The sequence below is a fragment of the Mauremys mutica genome, chromosome 16 (assembly GCF_020497125.1).
Source record: "Mauremys mutica isolate MM-2020 ecotype Southern chromosome 16, ASM2049712v1, whole genome shotgun sequence".
NCBI classification, from domain to species: Eukaryota; Metazoa; Chordata; order Testudines; family Geoemydidae; genus Mauremys; species Mauremys mutica.
The window spans coordinates 13746038-13770610 of record NC_059087.1 but is presented as its reverse complement, the minus strand read 5'-3'; the positions used below and the strand labels follow the sequence as shown (position 1 = coordinate 13770610).

At 38.7% G+C, this 24573-nt stretch overlaps 1 protein-coding gene across 1 annotated transcript in view; it reads right to left on the bottom strand.

Annotated features, from left to right (window-relative positions):
- The window catches only part of LOC123351035 (E1A-binding protein p400-like), a 43596-nt gene extending 21156 nt beyond the window's left edge, over window positions 1–22440 (bottom strand). The window contains exons 1-18 of the mRNA XM_044990123.1: window positions 22308–22440; window positions 21350–21662; window positions 18868–19053; window positions 17717–17857; window positions 16847–16922; window positions 16234–16253; window positions 15663–15720; window positions 14265–14348; window positions 13533–13904; window positions 13163–13296; window positions 10947–11116; window positions 10596–10770; window positions 10368–10504; window positions 9237–9423; window positions 7525–7691; window positions 6347–6516; window positions 4982–5146; window positions 1238–1411 (exon numbers count right to left, since the gene is read on the bottom strand). Coding sequence (XP_044846058.1) covers window positions 1238–1411; window positions 4982–5146; window positions 6347–6516; window positions 7525–7691; window positions 9237–9423; window positions 10368–10504; window positions 10596–10770; window positions 10947–11116; window positions 13163–13296; window positions 13533–13904; window positions 14265–14348; window positions 15663–15720; window positions 16234–16253; window positions 16847–16922; window positions 17717–17857; window positions 18868–19053; window positions 21350–21424 — 2491 coding nt within the window. The 5' untranslated portion in view covers window positions 21425–21662; window positions 22308–22440. The remainder of the gene's footprint in view (window positions 1–1237; window positions 1412–4981; window positions 5147–6346; window positions 6517–7524; window positions 7692–9236; window positions 9424–10367; window positions 10505–10595; window positions 10771–10946; window positions 11117–13162; window positions 13297–13532; window positions 13905–14264; window positions 14349–15662; window positions 15721–16233; window positions 16254–16846; window positions 16923–17716; window positions 17858–18867; window positions 19054–21349; window positions 21663–22307) is intronic.
- Window positions 22441–24573: the final 2133 nt, after the last annotated feature.

The window sequence follows — 24573 nt, the reverse complement described above, 5'->3', positions numbered from 1 at the left end:
TAATAAAACAAAAGAAATAATACTCTTGGGCATAATCTGAAGGAAAAACTATATTTCAATTTTAAATGGACTGAAAAAAGAAATATTATTTATCTTGTATTACAAGGCAGAGTTATATTTTCTTGCCTATTAGAAGTCTGATTAGCAACAGAAGACCAGTCTCTCATAGATAATACATTAATTAGGTGTGGTCAAAATATATCCAACTATACTAAATACTTGCATGCATCATTCACTGTAATCCCCTTCGGTCAATTTTTGAAGACAAAACTTAAAAGTCTTTTTGAAACAAACTGACATTTTGAATAGTTCAAAAACTTTTAGGAGCAAGCATTAAAGATTTAAAAATATATATTTTTCCAAAATGCGTACTAATAGTTAAAATTCCAGCTGCTCAGCTGGGCATCTCACCAAAATTACAGCAAGGCTCAGACTGCATAAGTCACACCATTACAAAAACATATATGCTTCATATACCATGAACCTGTTCTGCTCTGCTGAAGGGTTTGCTATTTAAAAGTAACAAGGATCCCATTCTCTGCCTGTTTCAGAAAGCACATCTGTCAACTCTTAATATTTTTCCAGCTCTTATGAATGGAGCGGTGAGGCGGAGTTCAAGAACAGTATGATGTACATGCATCCCAACTTTATTTACAAGGGCTGTGTTTATTTTTAAATAAATATATTTTTCAGATTAATGGAACATTTTGCTTGTCAACAGTGTCCATTTAGATTGATCAACTAGACAGTTCCATAGTATTACATTACATTACACTGCAGACTCAAACAACTGATGATCAATTATACTGTACAAAAATATAGTCTAGTATGAACAGATGTATTATATACCTAACAGAAAGGCATGGTGCCATCTTCTGACAGAGCTCCTTATCTGAATTTACATCAACTGTTACACTTCAACAACATCCAGATTATGTAGCTACTGGCAGTTTTATATAGATGGATTTTCCTTTCCTGTGTCTCCAGAACCAGAAAATGAGATCCAAGGTGTATGGTAGGTACTTATAGGTACTCAAATAGATGACAAAAAGTCTGTAGACCCATGCAACACTCCCCAAAGATGTCAGATGTTATCAGTCATGAACTAAATTTCTTTGTTTCTGACTAGAAGTGTCAGGACTCAATATTAATACTTTAGCCGTATTCCAAACTGAATAAATAGTATTCTGCTGAAACAAGTGATTCCCGTATGCTATCTGGCGAAAGAGTTACTTACTTTGCTGCGTTACTAGTGTAGACGTTGGCACGTCTGCTTGGTGCTTTAAATGCTTTGGGAAGCCAGTATCTTGAACAGTCCCAGCCCCAGCACGATAGAGGGGCAACAAGGCAACTGGCCACTGAGATTGCAAATCCCGCAAGCCTGGCACTGAAACAATGTGAAGAACACTTCCTGCAACGGTAAATGCACAATTTAATGAGTAAATTCTGGAAATGGCAAATCTATTCTACACCTATTTGCCACTTCATGCAATAAAAAAATGAAACCATACAATTAGAGCAGTATAATGATACCTCACCATTTTTCCTATGGATGTTTTTTATGCCTCACAAACGTCCTGTGCGTAAGTTTCCCCTCCCTGATCCTGATGAATAATTATGTAAGAGTGAATGCAATGAAAATCTGTCCGCAAGAGAGCAATCGCTCTAAATACCAGACAGGTATCAGACTCCTTAATGGATTCCTGCGATTTCTTCATCTGGCCTAAAAAAGGTGAGCTATTTCTTCCAATAGTAAACCCCCCCAAAGCCAACTTTCCCCACTGCTCACACATTTTACTGCCTCAATATACATCTTGGAAGTAATGGTCCTCCAGAAACTCCCCTTCTGCAGAGTAATATGCATACTTGCTTCTGGGCCAGAATAATTTTAAGTTTAAGTTGTTTTTTTAAAGACAAGTTATACATTTCAGTTCTCCATTCCCACAAAAAAGACCTCTAGAAGACAGCATATGCATTGTTATCACTCTTCCCCTCCCTGAAAGCTCCCCCTTTCTTTAACTCTGTCAAAGATACATCATTGAGGTTAGGTTTTCCAATTAACTTCCCACTCTGGGGTATAGATTTAAATCTTTTTCTGAAGTCTTTTTAGGAGTGTGGAGTACCTGAACTCAAATTCCAAAGAAAAGCCCTCATTCCCATATTGTATATGTTGATTTCCAGGACTCATCAGCTCTCTAAAACTTAGAACTAATTTACTCTATATAGTTCAACAAGTCTGTCACTGATTTAAGTATCAAACGCTTTCTCCTTTCCACCTTACTCTTATTAACACTTGGACTTCCATAGTGCGTTTCATCTAAGGATTTCTAATCACATTACAAATGTTATTTGTGCCTTACAACTCCCCTTAGTGTCCCTGTGGGGCATAAACCTCAGTACCAATGCAAAAATGGTTATTAGTACAACTATAAAATTTACAATAATTTTAGAAACATGTCTTTACTGAATTTTAGGAGAGACAATTTCTTTCATACATATAGATTCAGAGATTACAAAGCCAGAAAGGACATTTGTGATCATCTAGTCTGACCTCCAAAGGACTTTCCTGAATTAATTCCTGTTTGAACTAGAGTACATCTTTTTTAAAAAGTTCTAATCTTGATCTAAAAATAGCCAGTGATAGAGAATCCACCATAACCTTTGATAAATTATTCTAATAGTTAATTACCCTCACTGTTAAAAATGTGCACCTTATTTCCAGGCTCAATTTGTTAAGCTTCAGCTTCTAAGACACTGGATCTTGTTATACCTGTCTGCTAGATTGAAGAACTCATAAAAGTTTTGTTCCCAATTTAGGTACCTATAGACTGTAATCAAGTCACCAGTAATCCTCTTTTTGTTAAACAAAACAGACTGAGCTCTCTGAGTCTATCACTGTAAGGCATGCTTTCCCATTCTTTACAGTATTCCAGTAGAGGTCGCCCATGGAACGTGAAGCGTAACTCACATGTTTATGTTTTTGGCTGCTTATTTTATTAAATGAAATGTCCAGACTATCTGAAAAACTCCTAAGAAATCTTTGATTTCTCCCAGTAAGTGACAAATATGAAAAGCTTCAAGGAAAATACACCTCTACCTCGATATAACGCTGTCCTCGGGAGCCAAAAAAATCTTACCACGTTATAGGTGAAACTGCACTATATCGAACCTGATTTGATCTGCCGCAGCAGGAAGCCCCGCCGCCCCGGAGCGCAGCTTTACCACATTATATCCGAATTCATGTTATATTGGGTGGCGTTATATCGGGGTAGAGGTGTACCACCTCTTGGCCATACATCTGTACTAATCACCTCAAGGGCTGATGGCACAAGTTCTGGAATGCAGCTTTACAATTTTATTTTGCTTAGTTATTCTATATTGTTTTATTGTATTTATGTTAGACAGATACATCTAAATGTTACTTATTGTGATTTTTACCTTGAATAGTGTGATTGGTAGGAGTCTATAATTGTAAATTGTGGGTGAAGCTATTAACAACCAAGAGTTGTGATGTGTAGCTCCTAGTTTATCAAGGCCACAAAGACTAAGGCAAGAGCCTCTTATAACCCCTCTCTTCTTTTCAAAGAGGAAAAAACTTCAGTTTTAAACCCACACAAAGAATTCTTGAAATATTTTGATTTAAACTGATTTCTTTTATATACATTCATTTAACTTTAAGGAAAGCATAAAGACAAAAGCAATGACCGTAAAGTTGAAACCTTACAATCCTGCAGCATGTGCATTAGTAGATTGGGTGTTCACAAGCTGAAGATGCTCCCAAGAGCATCCCGTGAAGGTACTGAACCAATATAAAAAAAAATAAAAAGATAACAGCTGATACTTGGATCCTGCCAACACTCTGAAAGAGGTTTGTATTTAGTGAAACTACAGAAAGAGAAAGAAAGAAATCTCCCTGAAATGAGATACCAGATCTCAGCACTCTCATCTCAGCACTGTCTGTTCATGTCATTCAAGCAAGTGGACAAAGCAGCACACAGTATCTAGCAGTAACCTTCCAGTTCAGCACTGCTTCTGCAACACAATAAAATTACCAAGCCATCAGCACTGCTGGTAAAATGATGTTTGCAAAAGCATTGCCAAGGGATTGGACTTAAATTGTTCTTGTAATAATTTTAATGTGTGTTGAAATGCTATTGTAATGTAAGGTACTAACAACTTCTCTTGTTAAACACCAGATTATTTAGACTGTACTTTTGGAGGAGGCGGCTTTCCATAACAATGGTAGACAGAGAGCAATAGTGGGATTTAATTTGAATTTAAGATTCTCAGTATTCATTATTCACCTACCCCAAGACCACCTCTTAAAGTGAATTGTTGGGCTTAAGGAACTTTGCTATTTCAATTGAACTGAACTGAAATATGGTCTTTGAAACTGAAGAAAGTACTCAGTTAAGATCACTTGCCTCTGCCCATTTACAAACTGTTTACGTTATCCATGATATAACAAGGTGAGTACCAGAGGTGGGAGTAGAACCTAGGAATCCTACCTTTCAGTCCACAGCTCTCAATGCCTCCCAATTATAATTTTGCAACAAGAGCTCAAACAGCTTTGCAAAAAAAGACCTGACAATTTTGACACAATCCCAGCACAAGTGTTACAGGCCTCCTTTCCTTTCTGCCATGATGATTTATAATAGTAATAGGGTATTAATTTTACCCATCCATCATTGAAGTAAGTGGGCCTGTAGAATTTTGCAAGTTAAAGAGAATACAAATCTGTCCATTATTGCAATTAAAATAACCATTTATAAAAGCTATAAATAAATTGTAATAATACAATACTTTTTATGTAATAAAGGATTGGGATCCTGTTGTGCCAGGTAGGCACTGTGCAAACATATATGCAGACATGTTCTCTTCTCCAAAAAAGATTATAAACCAAGATTTTCAATAAACAGCCAGATGTTTTGCTCCAATAGGCTTAGCAAAAGCAATTGCTTGAAGCTGAACAGTACAGTACCTTGAAGTTGCTGAAGACGCCCTCCAGTAAGCTGGCAGAGTTGGCCATAAGATAAAGTAAATGTTTTCCCTTTAAACTGCAGTGTTACAGGCATGTTTGGCTGAATAGTTTTGCCTTGTGCTCCTGCTGTGGAGGCCAGCTGGCTTAGTTTTACTATCTTGTCACCTGGTAAAAACAGAAGGGAAAAAGGTGCACAGCATTTAAATTGAGATGTTTCTCTTTCAACACCCCAAAACTTGGGGACTGACCCTAAACACGCATTGTGTGTCACATTTCCAGATAGGAAAGCAGATCAGCCAAACTCCACATTTGGGTCATGAGCTGCACTTTGCCATGAGCTACTGTAGAGGTTCCCTATTGCAATCACAGCTTCTTCAGTACAATTCAGTGTTTTCTTTCCCTCCTCAGAAGTTGCAAATAAACTCTAATAGTTTGTTAGGCATGAAGCCACATCTAAATGATTGACAGAGACAGTCAGGAACAACAGGGCAACAGCTGTGTGGACACACTCCACATTTGCACTGTAAGTAGTATTTGCAATAATGTGCACATGCATTTTAAATTTCTCCCATATTGTGCGGGGCTTTAAAAAATATGGCTTGATATATTTTAGGCAGTAAGTGTACTTAGGAAATTGACTAAATTATCTAATAGGTCTTCTCCATCTCCAACTTCTGTTTCAATTCAAGATTTGTTTTCTTGCTGACTAAGAAAGCTTTTAGGTGGAATCTGATTATTATTATTTTACAGGGTTTTCTACTCTATCTCCAGTCCTACTCAATACTGGACTATGGATACTTTCCAAACAGGTTTCTATTTATGTAACTACACAGACCTACATCATAAATAGGCTAACCATCAACATGTAGAGAATTTAATAAAGGTGTAACAAGCAGGACTTTAGTTCCAGCTCTCAGTCACCTAAAACGGGTCAAGGTTTCAGAAGGCTGGTTCACATGATACAAGTCAGTGTTCAGCAACTCTAGTGGTTACTACGACAGAGAGTAAGACCAAGAACGGCAAGTCTAGTTAGCCTATGTAGAGAGACAGTAAAAGGTTGATACATGTCTGACACTAAGGATGGCAGGGGAAATATGTGGAATTGATTTAATCAAGATAAAATCCATGGAATCCCCAAACATTAAAATTTCCAAGTTTGCAAAGCAACATTAATCTCCTCATAGAAGAAAAAAATGAATTATCTGTTTTGACTTTGAGAGATAATTCAGGCTAGAGAACCTGAGCAAGTTACATTTAAGAAAGGGATACGGATAGTTCTCAAACTACAAGGAATATTTACTTTGTGCTGAAAAAGCTCTGGAGAGAAAAGAAAGTAACAACAGTGCGTTGGTATACAGATCAAACCTTTCTTATTACAATTTGCTGAAAATGTGGCAAGAGGCAATCTTCCTTGTCTTTTCCCATGATGTGTTGCCATAACCGTTACTATATTTCCTGTACGCCATGATGGAGGAGTTGGGAAATCTACAATCCGACCTTCAGGTTTCTGTCCATATTCCACTGGTTGAAATAACCTAGATATATTTAAAAAAACAAAACAAAAAAAAACCACACACAGAGAAAAGGTATATCAGGAATTAATAAGAAATGCTATTAACCCTTTCATCCAAATACAAAAAACTCAAGTTAAAGGCCCAATTATTCTTTATAGTGGTTTAGAGGTTAAAGGAGCCCCACAGAGCACACTAGGAAGGAATCTGACTCTTTCTCCCAGAGTTTACCAGCATGCAGAGGAAGCATATTCTCTGCTACACCACTTCAGATGGTGCAGTATACCCCAGGTACCCACTCAGCTCCATAGGCTGGTATGGAGGGATAGCAGGGTCATGGGCCTGCATCCTTCCCACCTCTTTTGGAGTGTTTCACTTCTCCTGCTCCCAACTGCCGCAGAGGTGTTAGCAAGGACCAATATCTGTGCTTTACAGAGCACATGGTCTCAGTCGTGGCTGGCTGCAGCTCAGGGGCATGTGGGACAGGGACCCCTGTAATCTCACATGCTTTGAGCACCTACAGAGCAGTCTCCAGAATAATCTGTAATTAAGCTTAGTGTGTATTTCTCCACTGAGAGTAAGACTGCCTGTCACCAGAATGATGTGAAACTTTCTGTATATTAATTTAGCCACCCTTTCAATTGTTAAGGTTCCTCCAATGACACAGATGTCTAATACAATCAGCATAGGATACTCTTACAGTCATCCACAAGCCAGAGCTCACCTGAGCCTAAATGTCTACATGGCGATTTTTTAGCCCCACAGTCCAAGCCCCGCGAGTTCAAGTCAGCTGACCTGGGCCAGGTGCAGCCATGCTGCAGGTCTTTTATCCCTGTGTAGATGTACCCTTGTAGGTTACAAACAAAGTTGTTAAGTAGCAAAAGACAGCCCCCTTTCCTTCAGGGGACAAACATATCATCTCAAGTAGCTGTCAGTTTGGGAGAAAGAGACAGAGAGTCAAACTGTGACAGTTCTGAACCTCTCCCCCACTACTGTTCCCTTTTTGACTGGCATTTCCAAAACCACGTGTACCTGCTTGGTTTGAGCTTCATTGGGTTGGGTCTGGGTGAAGGATGAGGGGAGCTGTAGATCTCTTCAATAAGCTTTCTAGTCACCTTTTGTTTTGGTAGCACTTGTGCCTCATAGTCAGTCATTTTGCTTTCCACTCCAATCAGATCAAAGAGACAAGTGTCTGAATCCTAGTTTTAATTTAAAATAAAAAGTATTGAGAAAAATTCTAACAATTCCTAACCAGAAAATTAAGAAATACCAGGTTCTTTGTATTTTTTAGAGATCAAGTGTGATAAGAAACAGTAGGAAGACAAAGCAAGGAAAAGAAGAAAGATCAAGCATCACATGGTTTTATGTAAAGCAGTTATTTTAAAAGATTCTGGCAGAATAAGACAAAAGAGTGATAGGCTCAGGTCACCAAAAAAGTCAGGGATAGGATAGCAGTCTTCATTTAAAACATTCAATTGAATGTAATGTGTGTTCAAAGCATCTGTCTTCCCTAATTGGTTTCTTGTCTTCCCCTCTTCCTAACATGGTAACTCAGGTCTCAATCCCTCTCCTTTTTTGTCTTTTATCATCTACTCCAGTTCCTCCATAGGCTTTTGGCCCTTCCCAATTCTCCATCAGGCTTGATATTTTAAATTTTGTAACTGCTTACAACCCAAAGATACATATGGTTTTTATTCTGTGCTTTTCCCGTGCCACTTTCTTATTATAATGATATATATTGACACTTTTAATATAGCTTTAAAAAACAGAAAATAATGCTAGTAGGTATGTAGAAATGGTCTGGCCTACCACAGAGTTAATTTCTTTTGAGTACATCAGTCTCAGGTCAATTGGCCATTTTGGAAGTGAACAACAAGCAGACAATGCCCATTTTCTCTTTAGGTTCACTGGAATGTGAGAATCTTTACTCACTACTCAATAAAAACTTAAGAGGGGATCCACAAAGGGACTAAGGTGTTCCACCACCCAACGTCGCAGCACGGCAGCTAACTTCTAGGCACCTAGAAGGTCACAGGAACAATACTACTATCCACAAAGCCTGAGTTAGGCGCCTAAGGCACCCAAACAATTAACAAGGAGAAATAGGCGCCTTTGACTGTGATCCACAAAGCCAGCAGGCTAGGCAGCTGGGCCACTTAAACTAGCCAATTGGAAATGCCAACCAAAGGAGTGTATGGTAAGCCCCATCATTCTCCTGGACTCAGGCTCCTAAATTGAGGCTGCAGGGAGGTGCCTACCTCTGTGAGCAATGCACGAACCAGGAGCAAGATAGGCATTTGTCTGACTGGGCCCAAAACAAAACAGCCGGGGAGGGAAGGGGAATGACACACCTTCCTTAACCTTTAGGCACGTGGATAGGGTGCTCACCCAGGATATGGGAAATTCCCAGTTCAAGTCTCCCCTTTTGTTGAGCAGAAGAAGGGATTTGAACAGGGATCTGCCACCTCTCAGGTGAGTGGCCTAACCACTAGGCTACAGAATCATTCTAACTATCTTGGGCCCAAAGAATATTTAATTATTCATCTATTTAATTAAAGTGAAATAACTTCAATAAGAGACTGAAGGAGCCCACATGAAAATATTCCATAGTATAGTGATTAGGGCAGTCAGGGCGCAGGCACTCGGGTGCACACACTTAATATCTCCAGCTAGATTTGAAAAACAATCTCAAGTGTCAAACCAAGCACACAAGGATTATCTTTAACATTAACTTTTCCACTAACCTTCCAAAGGTCCCGTTCTAGTACCTTTAGTACTAGAGAAGCAGCTGTATATTCCAGTGTCTCTGATACATAGGAGGAGCCAGAAAGCCTGGGTTTTATCAGATCAGGATGATTACAGATCCTTTGGAGCTGCATCAGAACATGAAGGACACTGACAAAGTTTCCATTTTCAAGAGTTTCTTGGATTCTATTCATTAAATGAAAATAAATTTAAATGAAAATTAGATTTAGAAAAGTTAGTTTCCAGTAGCCTAGCCTTTCTAGCTCTCTGAACCATTCCACAGATAATAGAGGTGGTGGCATGTTCATTAATTGCTGATTCTAGAGTTACTGTAAGATCATAAATTTCTGGAAAGTTTTATGGAAGATCTTTTTCACAATTCCTCTCAAGTCTATGCAAAGCTAGCAGAACTTTAACTGCTTAGGTCCTGATCCTGCAAACACTTAAGCATTAGCATAACTTCACTCTCTCGAATAGTCCTATTGCCTTAATTGGAACTATTAACATGACAGAATTTATGAATGTATGTAAGTGTTCGCAAGATCAGGCCTTAGATTTTAATACCTGACCAAATATCTCAATTTCTTGAGAGTCAGAACTTGAAAAGTTCACTGCAGAAAAGAACAGCAATTTAGACAAATATTCAAATATTATTTATGCTAGTTATTAGTATATCTTTCAGCTATTAAAATCACTTGAGAACTTAATCTAGATATGAGGTGTGGTATGTATGCACATATTTGTATGCACATGTTATGCTTATGGGAAACTTTACATATCATCCCACTGTCTGTAATTATATGCAACTCATCTGTTTTCCTTGTTAAATTGAATTTACTCTTTCCTGCTCACTAACAACCTGTTTATTAAAAATATATTTAACATTTTTGTTATTTTGAACATAAAAGACAGAAGTAAATTAATGTTAAACTAAATGATTATTGCATTTAGTAAGCAGATAACATACTGTAATTACGACATGTCCTTTAGTCACAAGGTTTAGGTTGGATGGTTCACATCAAAAGAATCTTCCTTGCCACCAATCTCCATTCCTATTTGCAGTAAGAAAACCTGAATATTCTCTCACTCTAATAAAGGCAACATTATGATTCACTGTTTGTTTGCTTTACCTTGGTTGTAATAGCACATCTTCATACATAGCCTTCTGCCGATTAGAAAGATGACATTTCAGCACATATTCATATTTCTTTGGTAATTGTTTTTCAACATGTCTTTTGGATCTTCGCAAAATAAATGGTTGAACTATCTAAAAGAATAAAGGCAAGTAATAATTAAGTGATTATCTACCGGTGGCAACTCACAATAGGATTAAAAGAGTATCTTAAAGGTGGACATACTTTGTGCAATCTTGTAGCCACTTTATGGCAATAATCTTGGGTCCCCTCATTGGCTGCTTTCACCAGGAAATCCAGGTAAGGGATGGAAATTCCTGGAATTAGAAAATGCAGCATGGTCCACAACTCCCTCAAGGCATTGGGCAAAGGAGTGTCTATCAGGAGCAAACGATGCTGGCTGTGAACAATAAGAAAAAGATGCAACTCTAGCATTAAAAATGAATTTAATAATTTAAAAAGAGTAATTTCCATAGCAAACAAATTACAAGAAAAAATAAGTTTTAAACAGTTATTTTGTGAACAAAATAATGGATAGAGACATGCAAGAGGAAAGAGTTTATTAATGTTCCAGACCTCTGGAGATGGAAGAGTGCCTCCCAGTGCTTCTCAGTCAGATTTTTAATTTTCTGCATGTCATCTACAACTAGGTACCTCCATCGCATTTTCCTCAAGGTTTGGTGGCCTTTAAACAGTTGCTTGTATGAGGTGATACATACATTAAAGCTATTGGGTTTCATCAACTCCTGCAACATACAAATCTTAAAGATTTCATCTTTATTCTCTTTTTTATTGGAATGAAGAATAAAGATTGGTGAGTGGGTCTCCTTTTGGGATTCAAATATATTATGTGCAAAGTTTTACATTCAAAGAGTGTACTGAAATCAGCTGACACAGCCTTATTTAATTTTAGACTGTGGCTAAGTTATTGGGAACACAATAATATAAAATATAATCAATATGACTAGATAAATACTGATTAATAAATAACAATCATTATTTTTTTAACGTGTCAGTGCCTGGGCATAATTTTCTGCCTAACCTTGAGAATCATATATAATCTTGGACATTATTAATGGAGGCTGTTTTTCCTCTGTTCAGCAAAAGTTGCTTCTGTACGCAATGCTAAAACAAGTTAAAAACAACTAGCTTCCTAGCCAGCCAAAAACTCCTGATAGTAAGGAGTTTACATTATGTTTTCAATTAAATTACATTTAATTGAATAATAAACATTTAAATTATGTTTTCAAATCATTTGCTGAAATTGCAAGGCTCTGATTATACAGAAGCAAGCCTTTAGTTTAAATAAGAACTAAAGTATTGGAATATTTTTAAGAGATTAAAAATAAAGATATCAATAGTATTCACTTTAATAGGAGTGAAATCTGCCAAGTAACTGATATTTTGTAAAGCCAAGTGAAAATCTTTAGGCAAATTCCACCAACAAGGGCCACAAGGACTATCTACTTGACTGCAAAAGTTGCTAGCCACTTGAGTAACCACAGACTTGATATTTTTGGGAAATGCAAACTAAGGAACCTATTTAGAAACACAAAAGCACAAATAATTTTAACTACATGACTGAAAGAAAAAGTCAACAAAGATGCAAAAGGTAAAGAGACATACAACTGTGACGACCTGCGATTTCATTAACTGTCTCCTGCTCTGGCACTGCATGAAGCTAAGACAAAATGAGTATGTGAATTCTGTGGAGTATAAAAGCATCAGAGAGGATGGGAAAACTACACAAAGTCAAAAATACTTCCTGCTATGAAGGACCTCCGACTTGAAGAGGAAGTGAAGTCAAACAACAGCAACTAAAAAAGATGGACAACAGCCCCACAGAAGGCCCAAAGGGACTTTTGCAAAAAGCCTCATATGGCACAACCAGAATGCTCTTGGCAGATGTTCAACATCCCTTACTGTGAAAGTTTCCAATAATAAGAATGAGAGAAATCTCTATTATTTGTTTTGTACATAAAGTTGGTAAACTTTGAAACCTAAAAAGAAAGCAGACCATCATCAGCTGGCCACTGTAAAGCAGCTCCTGTTGGTAACTATGAAGTGCAGGTCGCAAGCAAACCATGATTAGTGCTCTTTTGCTCACTCACTCTCATGCACGCTCTCTCTGAAAGGAGACTGCTGCATAATCAGAGAACAACAAAGAATGCAGATGTAAGACCACCTTATAGAAGGGTATCTGAATTAAAGCTTCTACCCACCTACATCAAGAGGCACCACTCATCTATAATGAGGATCAATAATTCCAAAATCATCTACTCAGACTAAAGTATTAGAAATAAATTTACCATTCTGTGATTTTAGAATATAAATCTCAGAATAAGTTGCTGCATAGCTATATTTAGAAGATGGTGGATTGCAGTGTTTTCATTTCTTGATCATTAATTTAACTCACAATGATATATGTCCTTTTAAGTTTTGTAAAACTTTATATATAGTGATAATTGGATACATTATTGGATTAACCAGGGAGCAGGAAACAAACAACTTGTAGATACAAAGTGTTTTCTCTTGAGGTAGCAGATAGTCATTAAGAAATCTTTTCTCTCTCTTTACAATCGACTCTTTCCAAACTGCTTCCTATAAATCTGCATATTATTGTAGTGTTTCTAGCCACTGAACTCAATGAAAAGACCCCCTGTCGAACAGGCTAAATTAATTAGCTATCCAGACACTTCTGAGATTTGTTTCTTGGTCATAATTTGCTGCCTCTTTTGGCATGTTTATGCTACTGTAAACAACATGTTTTGGGCATGGATTTCTTACAATACCTGTTTGTTTTCTATAAGTTCTCTTTGGCTGCCAATACACAGACGTTTCAACTCAGGGCACCAGTGTTTCAGTTCAATCTCCCACTTTAGTATGTTACGGCTCTGTACAACAACAAGATGAGGACCCCAATTACCTACAAGGAGGTACAAATACAACATGTATTAGAGAAAAATGCACATGGCTTCACAATTCATTAAAAACTGATGCACAAACAGAAAAAACTTAGTCAGAAGTCTTTATTTATTCTACCTTAATTTTCATGAGTGGAACTGATTAAAACTATTTTTTATCCTTTAGACATATATTTGACAATGAAGACATTATGTATATGGGGTTTAGAGTAAAAATTAAAAAACTCACACTTCATACCTTCATTACAAGCCAGGTGTGTGAAAAAGGCAATGACTTGCGTAGTTTTGCCAAGTCCTGCCTCATCTCCCAGAATACCATTGAGATTCTTCTTATATAACTTCACTAACCAGTCCAGCCCAATCTTCTGATACGCTCTAAGAGTCCCATACAACAGGGATGGAGTATCGCCTTCTACTGCCGTTGTGATTTGAGCACTATCTTTAGGTAACAGCACTTCTGCAGCAGCAGCAACCTCTACTATGTCTCTCATGTGTTTCATTGCAGCACTTGTTTTCTCTGTACCCTCATGCTGATCAATTCTGAGGAGTGACTCTATGAATACTACTTCCTTCAGAGGGCTCGCTCTCTCACTTACAGAGTCTTCCATTTCTGAACAAAAAGTAATAAAATTCATGAAGTTTCCTGTACCTGTGATGCGTGTTTCAGTAACAACTGATGCAATATACAGACATGCCATTCAAAAATGTACATTTCAGCTGTGCTAACCATTGGGATATAAGAATTCTGGACTGGGACAATACATACATACATACACACACACAGATTTTTTCATATAAAAATAAATTTGACATTTCTCCAGATCAAGTATATTTCAGGAGATCAGTATTATCTTATAAAAAGGCCTCCTACAATATACATGCTGGAAAGATACCAATGCTAGAAAGACTTTTTACAAAAGAAAAAACCCTCCTACACATTAAACCCACATTTGATAAACAATCTTCCTACCTTGGGCTAAATCAGTCAACTCAATTTGATGACCCATGTTTTCTTTTTCAGAATTTCGCACTTCAGCATTCTCTTCATCTATCTCTAAAACCAAGCATTATTGATAGTGAGTACAAAAGGCTAGCAATTTAATTTCTCTGTTTACAGTTACAAAGTCACTTCTTGTCATTTAATCTCTAAGAATTTTCTACCAGCAATGAGCCAAATTTGCCCCTCATGTAATGCAACTTAGGTCAGCATTACTGTCATTAACGGACATGATATGCATTTACAGTTGTGTTGTAGCTGTAATAGCTCCAAAGATAGCCAAGAAGGCTGAGAACTGTCATTTTAAAATGATGTGTGTCAGATTTATTACTGAATAAGGAATAGGTGAATTTCACCCACTTTCCCCTAAATGAAATTAAAGATAAGCTGCTTTTCACATCATAAGTAAGGCTGTAAGAAAGTTGTGATATTTTTGTTCAAAAGTTGTGGCCACAGTTCGTTAAAGCTGCAGTTTTGGTGCGGTCACACTAAAAACGCAACTTTGCCCCATATCCAGGCTTGCTCCACCTCATCATGGGGAGACTGGAAAGGAATTTCCATTGCAGCATGGAGCAGGCAGGAGCGCACAGACCGGGCAACCCTGCCCCAGTAACGGCAGCACAAACTCCCCCTTTCAATCCTTCCCCTCACAATGCAGGTCCCTACCGGTCCAGGCTGCCAGGGGCTCATTTCAGCACTGCCAGTCCCTGGACGCTGCTGCCAGCAACAGGAGCTAAACTCTTCGCGGCTGGCTCTAGGCATCTCTGTTCCCTGCCTGTCCAACAAGGAGAACAGCTTGGCTTGACATGGTGAACAGGCAGCCAGACCAAATTTAAGCAAGTGGTGTGGCAACCTGATGCACAGGGTCGAAACATAGGGATGCCATTTCAAACCAGACTGTTCTCCTTGTTGGCAGGGAGTAGAGGCACACAGAGCCAGCTGCAGAGAGGCTGGTCCTTGCTGCTGGCAGCAGCAGCATCCAAGGGCTGGAGGCGCTGAAATTTGTGACAACTTTAAAAGCTTGTTTTGTCTGCTAAAAGATGCAGTTCGCAAAACAAAGGAGTGGCCCAGGATTTTCTTACACCCTTAATCATAAGGGCATTTTAGCAGAAGATATTCCTTACTATTTCCATGCTCCACAATGTGTTTCCTTAAAAGCTTCTTCAAAATTTAAGACTAAAGGAACATGCATATGATTAAACAATCATTAGGCTTTGTAATCCCCATTTCAAAACAATACATACAATTGGGGCAATTCTGTCTTTAAGCGAGTGAGTTTATGTTCTTAAATTTCTAATTTAATTAATTCTTACAGATAGCTTCACAGCAAACCCTATAACCACAACTGAAAAAAAGAACAAACAAACAGACCTTCATGATCAGTAAGCAATGTGGTTGCTTTTCTTTTTCTCCCAGATATTGCTGAATCCTAAACAATAGAAAATAGAGTTTATTTTACACAAATTATAAATCCCAAACCTTCAACATGCAAGATGCAAAATAATCAGTAAGCAGTTGTAATTCCATACGACCATTTCAAACCTTCCAAAGACAATCCACATGCTACTTTCCCTCCCTGCCCAGACTCCCTCCCAAATATAATTATACAATAGTACAAGGCCCCAATCCCACAAACACAGGGATTAATCTGGACAACTATACACCTCTCAAGTCCATACTGAGATTTAAATGAAACCGTCTGGGGACAGGATACTATACTAATGCATCTAGTTTTCAGACTGAGGTTTAAGTATGTTTTTACTGAGACTAAGTTAGATTTTTAACAATGAACTAAAAACAACCATCTGCATGTCTTACGCTGACCACATGAAAACAAAAAATCATCTCACTGTAATTAGCACTCATTTCAGGACTGTAAAATTAACACAAATAAAAATAAGAAGGTAAGCTCACTAATTCATTCTGATTTAACAGTAGTTACCTGAATTCTCGTATCTTGACCTGAAAGATAACACATTAGACACCGTTTTTATATTGATTAACATAAAGCACATCTTACTGAAAATTATTCAACATTTCTTCATTTTTTAAATCAATTTCTTCAAGAATGTATGAGATCATTCATGATTACGTGCCAAGGAAAAAGTTATAAAAAAGCATGAAGAACTAAAATCAATGAGCCCTGTAGCTTTAATTAATGTTCAAATTTAATTCTCGGGCCAAATTCAGCTCTCGCATAAGCAAGTACAACACCACTGAAGCAGGGAGGGCGCGGTATTAGTGCATCCCGTCTCTCAGAAAACCATGAGATGTGCCAAATTAAACTCACATAGGAACAAGAGTTTAGCAACAAAGGCTGCAGGCTAATGAACTCTCAGTGAGAGCTTTAGTACTTCTGGGTATTATGTTCAAATATATCTATTCTAAAAGCAGCACAAGTAAAGTTCTAGTTAAACTGGGAAAGATAAAAGTTAATAAGGATACAAAACTATGACCAAGACATTTGTTTTTAAATTGTATTTTGATGGCCTTTCACCATTTCCATCTTGTGAGAATCTTCTGAAAAACATCTTGATAAAACAACAGCCGTGTACCTCTTTTTGAAATTTCTTGTACATTTGAGGTTTTTTTCATTCTTTCTTCTTCTACTTGCAGTTTTATTTCTACCACCTAGAAAAGGAAGTGTGAGGTGAAAGGAAAGCAATAAACATTAATGAAGTTAAATGAAATTCATAGTTCTCTTTAAGATTAAATGCCTTATAATCCTTCATCAACAGGACAGGCACCCTTTACATGCACTCCTCCTTCCACAGGTCACTTAACTGCTGCTTTTTGTCATCTTAAGAAGCCTTCAAATATAGAAGATTTTAAACCAGTGTGGAACGCCGAAATTTTACAGATACTGATTTTTAAATGAGATCCTGAGGCAAGGGTGGCTCTTCCTTCCAGAAAACTAATGAATCTTTAATCTTGAAGAATAACCAGATATTACAGTGATAGGCACGTTAGAAACAACAATAATATTGGGCCAGATCCTCAACTATGGCCATAATGCAGAGTTCAATTAACGGGGAGGAGTGCCAAAATGGCTTTAAAGTTCTCCTCGGCACTGCCCAGATCCTGATGCTGTTTTATGCATGCCAGCCCCCTTGCTCTGCATTAAAGCTGCTTAAGGAATGATCCAAATTATGTCAAGTTTTAATGTTTATAGGGGGCCAAACATGCAGCCCAGGATCTGCCTGGCCTAAGACAGTGTCTCAACCATGCCCCTTTTCCCCAACACTACATGAGACCTTGCCTTGGCTCTAGTACACTGCAAGATCATCCCTGCACCATACTACTCTGCCAGTGCAGGACAAAGCAAACAAACCAGCCACATTTGAGGAGATGGCCTAATAACTTTTCAATAGCACCACAGTACCTCTTTAAACATTTTTGCATTTATACTTTCACAATACATTTACCTGTTTAATGCTGGACCAGAAATGTTCAATTTCTCTAGCAGTAGAAGCAGCAAGGCGCCTCAGTCGATTTTGTTCTGCTTTCTTGCTTCTCTCCTTATGAAGTCTCTTATCTTCATGATAGCGCACCACATTTCTGATCAGCTGGACAAAAGCATTAGTTTTGTTTTAAAGTGTAATACCAACTAGCTCTATGCTTCTCACTTTGTGCCTCACACTGGAGAAGAAAACAAAAAAATATATCCTGAAAAGATATACCACTAAAAAACCCTAGGCCTACTTTAAGCAAAGCACGCCAGGAATACACACACTCTAAGGGTCTGTTTATACCATAAAGAAAAACCCCATCGCCAAGTCTCAGCGCCCAGGACATTGACTTGGGTTCATGGAGTTTGGGCTGCAGGGCTAAAAACAGCAGTATAGACATTCAGGTTCATGCTGGAGCCCAGGCAACCTGGTGAAAACCTGGGGGATGGAGAGGGTGTAATTCTCCCCACTTGCCCGGGTCCAGAGCCTGGGCTCCAGTCTGAGATGCAACATCTATGCTGCTATTTTTAGTCCAGGAGACTGAGCTCTGCAAGCCAAAGTCAACTGACTTGGGCTCTGACACTCAGTGTTGCGGGCTTTTCTTTGCAGTGTAGACATACCCTAATATATAATTATAGGCAACCATTAACTGATCTCTTGGTGAGGAGAGAATAATGCTCAATAATTTAAATGCTCATGGATTGAACTGTCTTTGCAGACTTTCATCATTTAAATGAAAGATAATTCAAGACACAGAGAAGAGATTTCTTATGTTCTAATCTACATTCACTTCACCTACAATACAGGATGCCAGAATAACCTAGTGCCCCAATATATAATCACCTAGCACCAGTGCTGATGAGAGACCTAAGTTCCTATACTGAAGACAAAAGGTCACTACTTTTAGAACTCTCTGAAAATATAAGTGTTTTATGAAGTGCTTTACACAAATATTACAAGTTTACAAATATGCTTGTTTTGCTCCGGGAGATTGAAAATGGCCCAATGTCAGTGGCAGAGCCAGAAATAAAACTCTTGTATTCTGACTCTCAGTATCCAGGTTCTAACCATGAGAATGCTGCTCATTCTTCCATGCTGTGTGTTAGAAAGAATCATATCCATATTACCTTCTTAGCAGTTGCTGTTTTCCACCTTCTCTCTTGAACAAAATCGGTTGCCATCCATTGCATTTCTTCCAGTAGAAAATCCTGGTGAGATTTGGGTCTTGCAGCCTCTTGAAGTTTGGGCAATCGCCTTAGGGACCATAAACCTTCTTTCCTGAGGTCTGCTATTCGTTGATGCACTTGGTTTTCCTTAAAAATATGCAAAACTATACTTAGTTCTCTTGCTGCATAAACAAAAAAGGATGGTCACAGAAAGAAGACATGATATTTTGACTGAAATGAATGATGGAAAGAAAGTATCACTCCATCTGCAGAAACACTTCATACATTTTACATCACACTTTATTTTAAAAAAGAATATGAATAACTGTTCAGTAACATTAATTGTTTGCATAAATCCTCAAATGGAGAGGAACTCAAGATGGAGTGGTGCTCTCTCGAAGACTTCAGAATAGATGTTTTGAAAAGGTGAAAATAATTATCAGTACAGAAGTTTTTTCCCCCAATGCAGGAGGTCAGACTAGATGATCATAATGGTCCCTTCTGACCTTAAAGTCTATGAGTCTATATCACATTTTAAAAAAGAATTTTCAAAGCCTACACATCTGACTAATGATCATTGAGGGGTGGGGTAGCTCAGTGGTTTGAGCACTGGCCTGCTAAACCCACGGTTGTCAGTTCAATCCTTAAGGGGCCCATTTAAGGAAACTGGGGCAAAAATCTCTCTGGGGATTTGTCCTGCTTTGAGCAAGGGGTTGGACTAGATGACCTCCTGAGATCCCTTCCAACCCTGACATTCTATGATGGCTGGATCAGATACGATTTCCATTCCATCCTCCTTTCTTATTCTGAGAACCAAGTAGCGAATAATTTGATGAACAACATTTAAACAGAGAGCAGAAAACTACATGTGGAGTTCCCCCATTTATCCTATCATTTCATGGATGGAAGCTTTGCAAAGGTAGTGCCAAAGAGTGAACTTGCACTATTTACTGGATTCTTTTTAAGCATTTCTGTAGTTGGCTCTTGTGCATACACAACTTATACAACTACTGTCTGGGATTTCTTCCCTCTCACTGCTCACACACTGGGTAAGAGAAAATTCAAAATAATTTATTTTGTTTAATTGCATTTCTGATTACAAAACAGGTTATACCACCTCTCGGATAGCATTATATGGAACGAATTCTATTTCCTTGGAGGAGTGTCTATCAAATCTTTTCATGCCTTTTCTAGAGATAAAAACGATAAATGTCTCAATGATGTCTCCTGCATAATTGATATCATGAGGCCCAAGTTCTTTTCCTCCAAGAACATCTTTTTAAAGCATTTCCTTTCTAGAAAAGGAATGATGTCGCTCACTCAAGTTAAATATAATACTCTATCAGAATTTATAAAGCACATCTTGCTGTAGTATGCAGGTGGGTGCATATCTACATGCTGAGTGAAATTCACACCAGTGCAAAGGATCTGCATAAGACTCTTATGCAAAACTTCATGAAACTCTATGCAAAACTGAGTAGATTCATAATACTGCTTTCCTTTTCAACAAAGGACTACTCTATTAGTCTCTTCAGTGTATAGTTCAGGGGTGGGCAAACTACAGCCCACGGAATTGCCAGGCCCGTGGCTGGGGGGGGGGGAGGGGAGGAGATTGCCTGCCCTGGCCCTGCGCCTCTCCCCCAGAAGCAGCCAGCACCACGTCCCTGCGGCCACGGGGGGGGGGGGGCTCCGCGCACTGCCGTCGCCTGCAGACATCGCCCCTCGCAGCTTCCATTAGCAGGGAACTGCGGCCAGTGGGTGCTTTGAGGGAGGTACCCGCAGGTAAGGGCAGCTTGCGCCCCCCCCTTCCCCGGGACCACAGGGACGTGGTGCCAGCCGCTTCTGGGAGCGGCACAGGGCAGGCAGGGAGCCTGCCTTAGCCCTGATACATGCCACTGCCACCCCAGAGTCACTCAATGTAAGCGGCACCGGGTTGGAGACTTCACCCCGAACCCCTCCTGCACCCCAACCCCCTGCCTTGAGCCCCCTCCTGCACACCACACCCCTTCCCACACCCCAACCCCCTGCCCTTGCCCTACATTCATGGCCCTGCATGCAATTTCCCCACCCAGATGTGGCCCTCGGGCCAAAAATCCTTAAGAGAATACAGCAGCAGAAAGGCTATGAAACAGAGTTTAGCCTACCTTCAAACATGACATGGTAAGAGACCCAGAACTAGACAAAAAGATTACAACATTACGTCTTTGTTCCTAGGATTCTCTCTCTATCATAGTCAAACAGAACTACCCAGTTGTGCTAAACAAACAACATAATAGAGGAAAACCTGCATGCATTTCCCAGAGCATAACACACAAAACCACACTTTCTAAACATTTCATACAAGACAATGCGTGTATAAAAAAAAGTTTTAATCAGAATAACACTCCAACACAGCAACAGGTAACAGTGGCACCTGCCTCTGGATATGGAGTGCTAGCTGTACCTGCTGTTGAAGAGATGTCATGAGCTGGCTATATGGAGCAGAAGTGATGGAAATACTTTGTGCCTGAGACTTCATATTCTGAAGCTGTTCTGGAAACTCTCCGACAGGTGGTTGTGTTGTAAAAGCTACAATGAAGCTGGGAAAGCCACTGTGAAGACGTCAGCAGGTTGCTGCCTCCCAAGCAGCTGAGATGGAGGAGTGTGAGGACTTGCCACATTTTCCAGAGACAGATGCTTGGATGTATTATTTTACTGTTGTTGGCTTTGTGTCTGTCCTGCAAGTTGCACTGTTTGAGGAGTGGGAGGCATTCTACCTGCAAAGCAAAAGAAAATCCAACATATCAGTTTTAAGGGTTGACGTTCTGCTAATTTAACTACTGAAATACTAAGATAGCAAAAGGGAAAACACAGAGATTTTTGTTAACCAAGTTGTTTTATCACAGGACACCATCACCATAATATAATTACATACCGGAAAAACTACAGCTACCAAGCTGCAAAGCAATCAGTGTTTTAAAGCGTGCTATATAGCAATGCTGCTCTTTAAGCTGATGATAAACTAATTTTCTGTTTATGAACATGCAAGATAAAGAGGTGTGAACCAGGCAATCAATTTCATATTAGTCAGAGTATCAAATGATCAAAGGCACAACTTCACTAAAACAACAATTAAGAAAAACAGCAAATTAGACACAGAGGGGTAAAATATCCAACCCAGTGCTCTGAGAATGAGATGTGCAACTCTCACCAAGGTTACCAGGAATTTACCCCAGAGGATTTTTATGTTAGATTAATTGGTATTAGGTGTAATGTTCCAATTAGAGAAAAAATAATTTAAGCAATTATCTTTAATTAGAAAGGTAAAACTAGACTAGTCATGGGCATTTGCATTATTAAACATTTACTATAAAGCTTTGGTATCAGAAGTGGGTATATCAGTTTTATTCTAAAACTTTTACCTTGTATCATTGGCATTAGCTGTTGAAGAGGAACTTCTGCAGTCACAAACTTCCATTATAACTGTGTTTTCACAGTCAGTCTTTTTTTTCCAGACACTCCTTCTCACCAGAATCACTCTGGTCATTTTTACGGTAGTACAGTGGGCCCAATACCAAAACCCTTACTTGCTAGAGTGGCCTCATTAACAACAGTGGCCCATTTCTACAATGGAACACCTCAAGTCCCACTGATTTAAAAGGAAATTGAGGGCACTCGGCAATTTACAGGTAGATCATAACTCTTAATCTTTACTTTAGTTCTGTAATGGACACTCATAGCTGCATCACTTGAACAAATTCTAGGTATGATCTGTTCTGAAAACTGTACAGCAATAAGCAGGATACAAAATCCACCCTTAAAATGCAAGGACAAGGGAAACCCAAACAGTGCACAGTCCAGAAGTAAATAAATTAGACAAAATTAACAACAAACCAAGAGGAACTAAGTTGTGTGCTGTACTGTTATCAAAACTAGCCATGCAATTTTAGTGGCAAAGTTTTATTGTTTTTAATTGATGAGAGATGCAGTCAAAAGTAGTGAATTCTTCTATAACATATCAAATTCAATGAAGGGAAAAATCTTGGGATGATACATAAGTTAGAAGTTTTAAAACAGCATTTGAAATAGTTGCTGCTAAGATGAAAAACAATTTCTAACTTGTATCTGGAGATAGGTGGACAGTTGCAAGAATATATCTCCATCTACCTTTTTCTGTCACAATCTTTCCCGAGGAGAAAATATTTTGACAAAAGAAAATAATTATCCTTTTAAAATTCCTCAGAACTATGCACCATTTTATTGATAATACTCCATTATACAGCTGTTTTACTGAAATCATAAGAGGAAAAAGCATATTTTGCTGTGAACCATGTATTGTTTCTAATAGATTTCTATCACAGTGGAAGTATGTGCAATTATGAAGGCCTCTCACAATTGGAACCCTTGTATTAAGTTCAACTCAGATCAAAAGGGTTTTTTAAAACTTCCTTCCTAATATATAAGAATTTAAGAATTACAAAGCTTCCCATGATGGAAACCCATAACATTTTATAAACAACAAGCACCTCAACCATAGCCTTTATTGATGCTAGGGATCGTGACTGAGGTGTAGCAATATAGCAGAAAGTGGCTGAGAGAGGTGTAACAAAGAGAGAAAGAAAAGAGAAAATGAGTCAGAGCCTATACAGGTGACAAAGAGAATTAAGCCATTTGTATTTCTGATATTGTATGACAACTTTCTAAAACATCAAAATGAGATAAACTAATGAATAACTTTGGAAAGGAAGGGAAACAATTCAGTTTTGAAATTAACTAGGCTTTAAATTACCAGCAGTGGTCACTGCGTGATTACAAAACTTGCTTCGGATCACAAAAGGGCTGCAATCTAAATAAGAACATAGCTAAGTGACATAATTAAGAACAAGAATGTAATGAAGCAAACAAGGTTAAACAAATCCTGTGCAAGAGTAGCTCAAAAAGGAGGCGATGGTCAGGAGGGCCTCAGTGGCCCCATGGGCCTGCTTGCCAGTCCTTGCACTGCCAGCCCAGAGGTTGCCACTGAAGATCAGCTACAGAAAGCACCAGGCTGGCCACCGACACCTGGCTTTTTCCCCTCCCCCAAACTCAAGAGCTTCTCCCTCGCCCCTCCAAGACAGCCTCCTCAGAACTTTTCCCCTTCTCCTCCAGGAGACCCAACCTCAGCATTTTCACCGGGCCTCTTTTAGCTCATTTTTAATCCACTTGATGTCCTATCATATACAATGGGTCTGCTCAATTACCTTCCTTGAAGCACTTGATGCTGTTAGAAGCTGCCCTTGGATACTAGTATTGATTCATGTTGGCAAATTAGTAGTTTTCATATGACATGGGCGAGTCACTGACAATGTTTGCTTCACTAGATACAGGTCCACAATGCTGAATGAAACAATCTATGAATGAGGTTGTCAAAAGCCTGCATTCCCATACAAGAGCAGTTGCTCCAGAATATGGAAGTTGTTCCCCTGCTTGAGCTTTCTTGATACACAAAAAAGTCCACAATTTGAAGGCCTCAGACTGATTAATCTCCCAAACACACCAACATTTACAAATGTTGGTGTTCCATACCAAAGTTAGGATCTGGAATGTCTACCTAAACATTTGGTAATGACTGCACCAGAAAAGAGCTGGACTGTGTAGGGCTTTGAGACTGAACTTGTTGGAGCAATGACAAAATAACTGGAATATGTG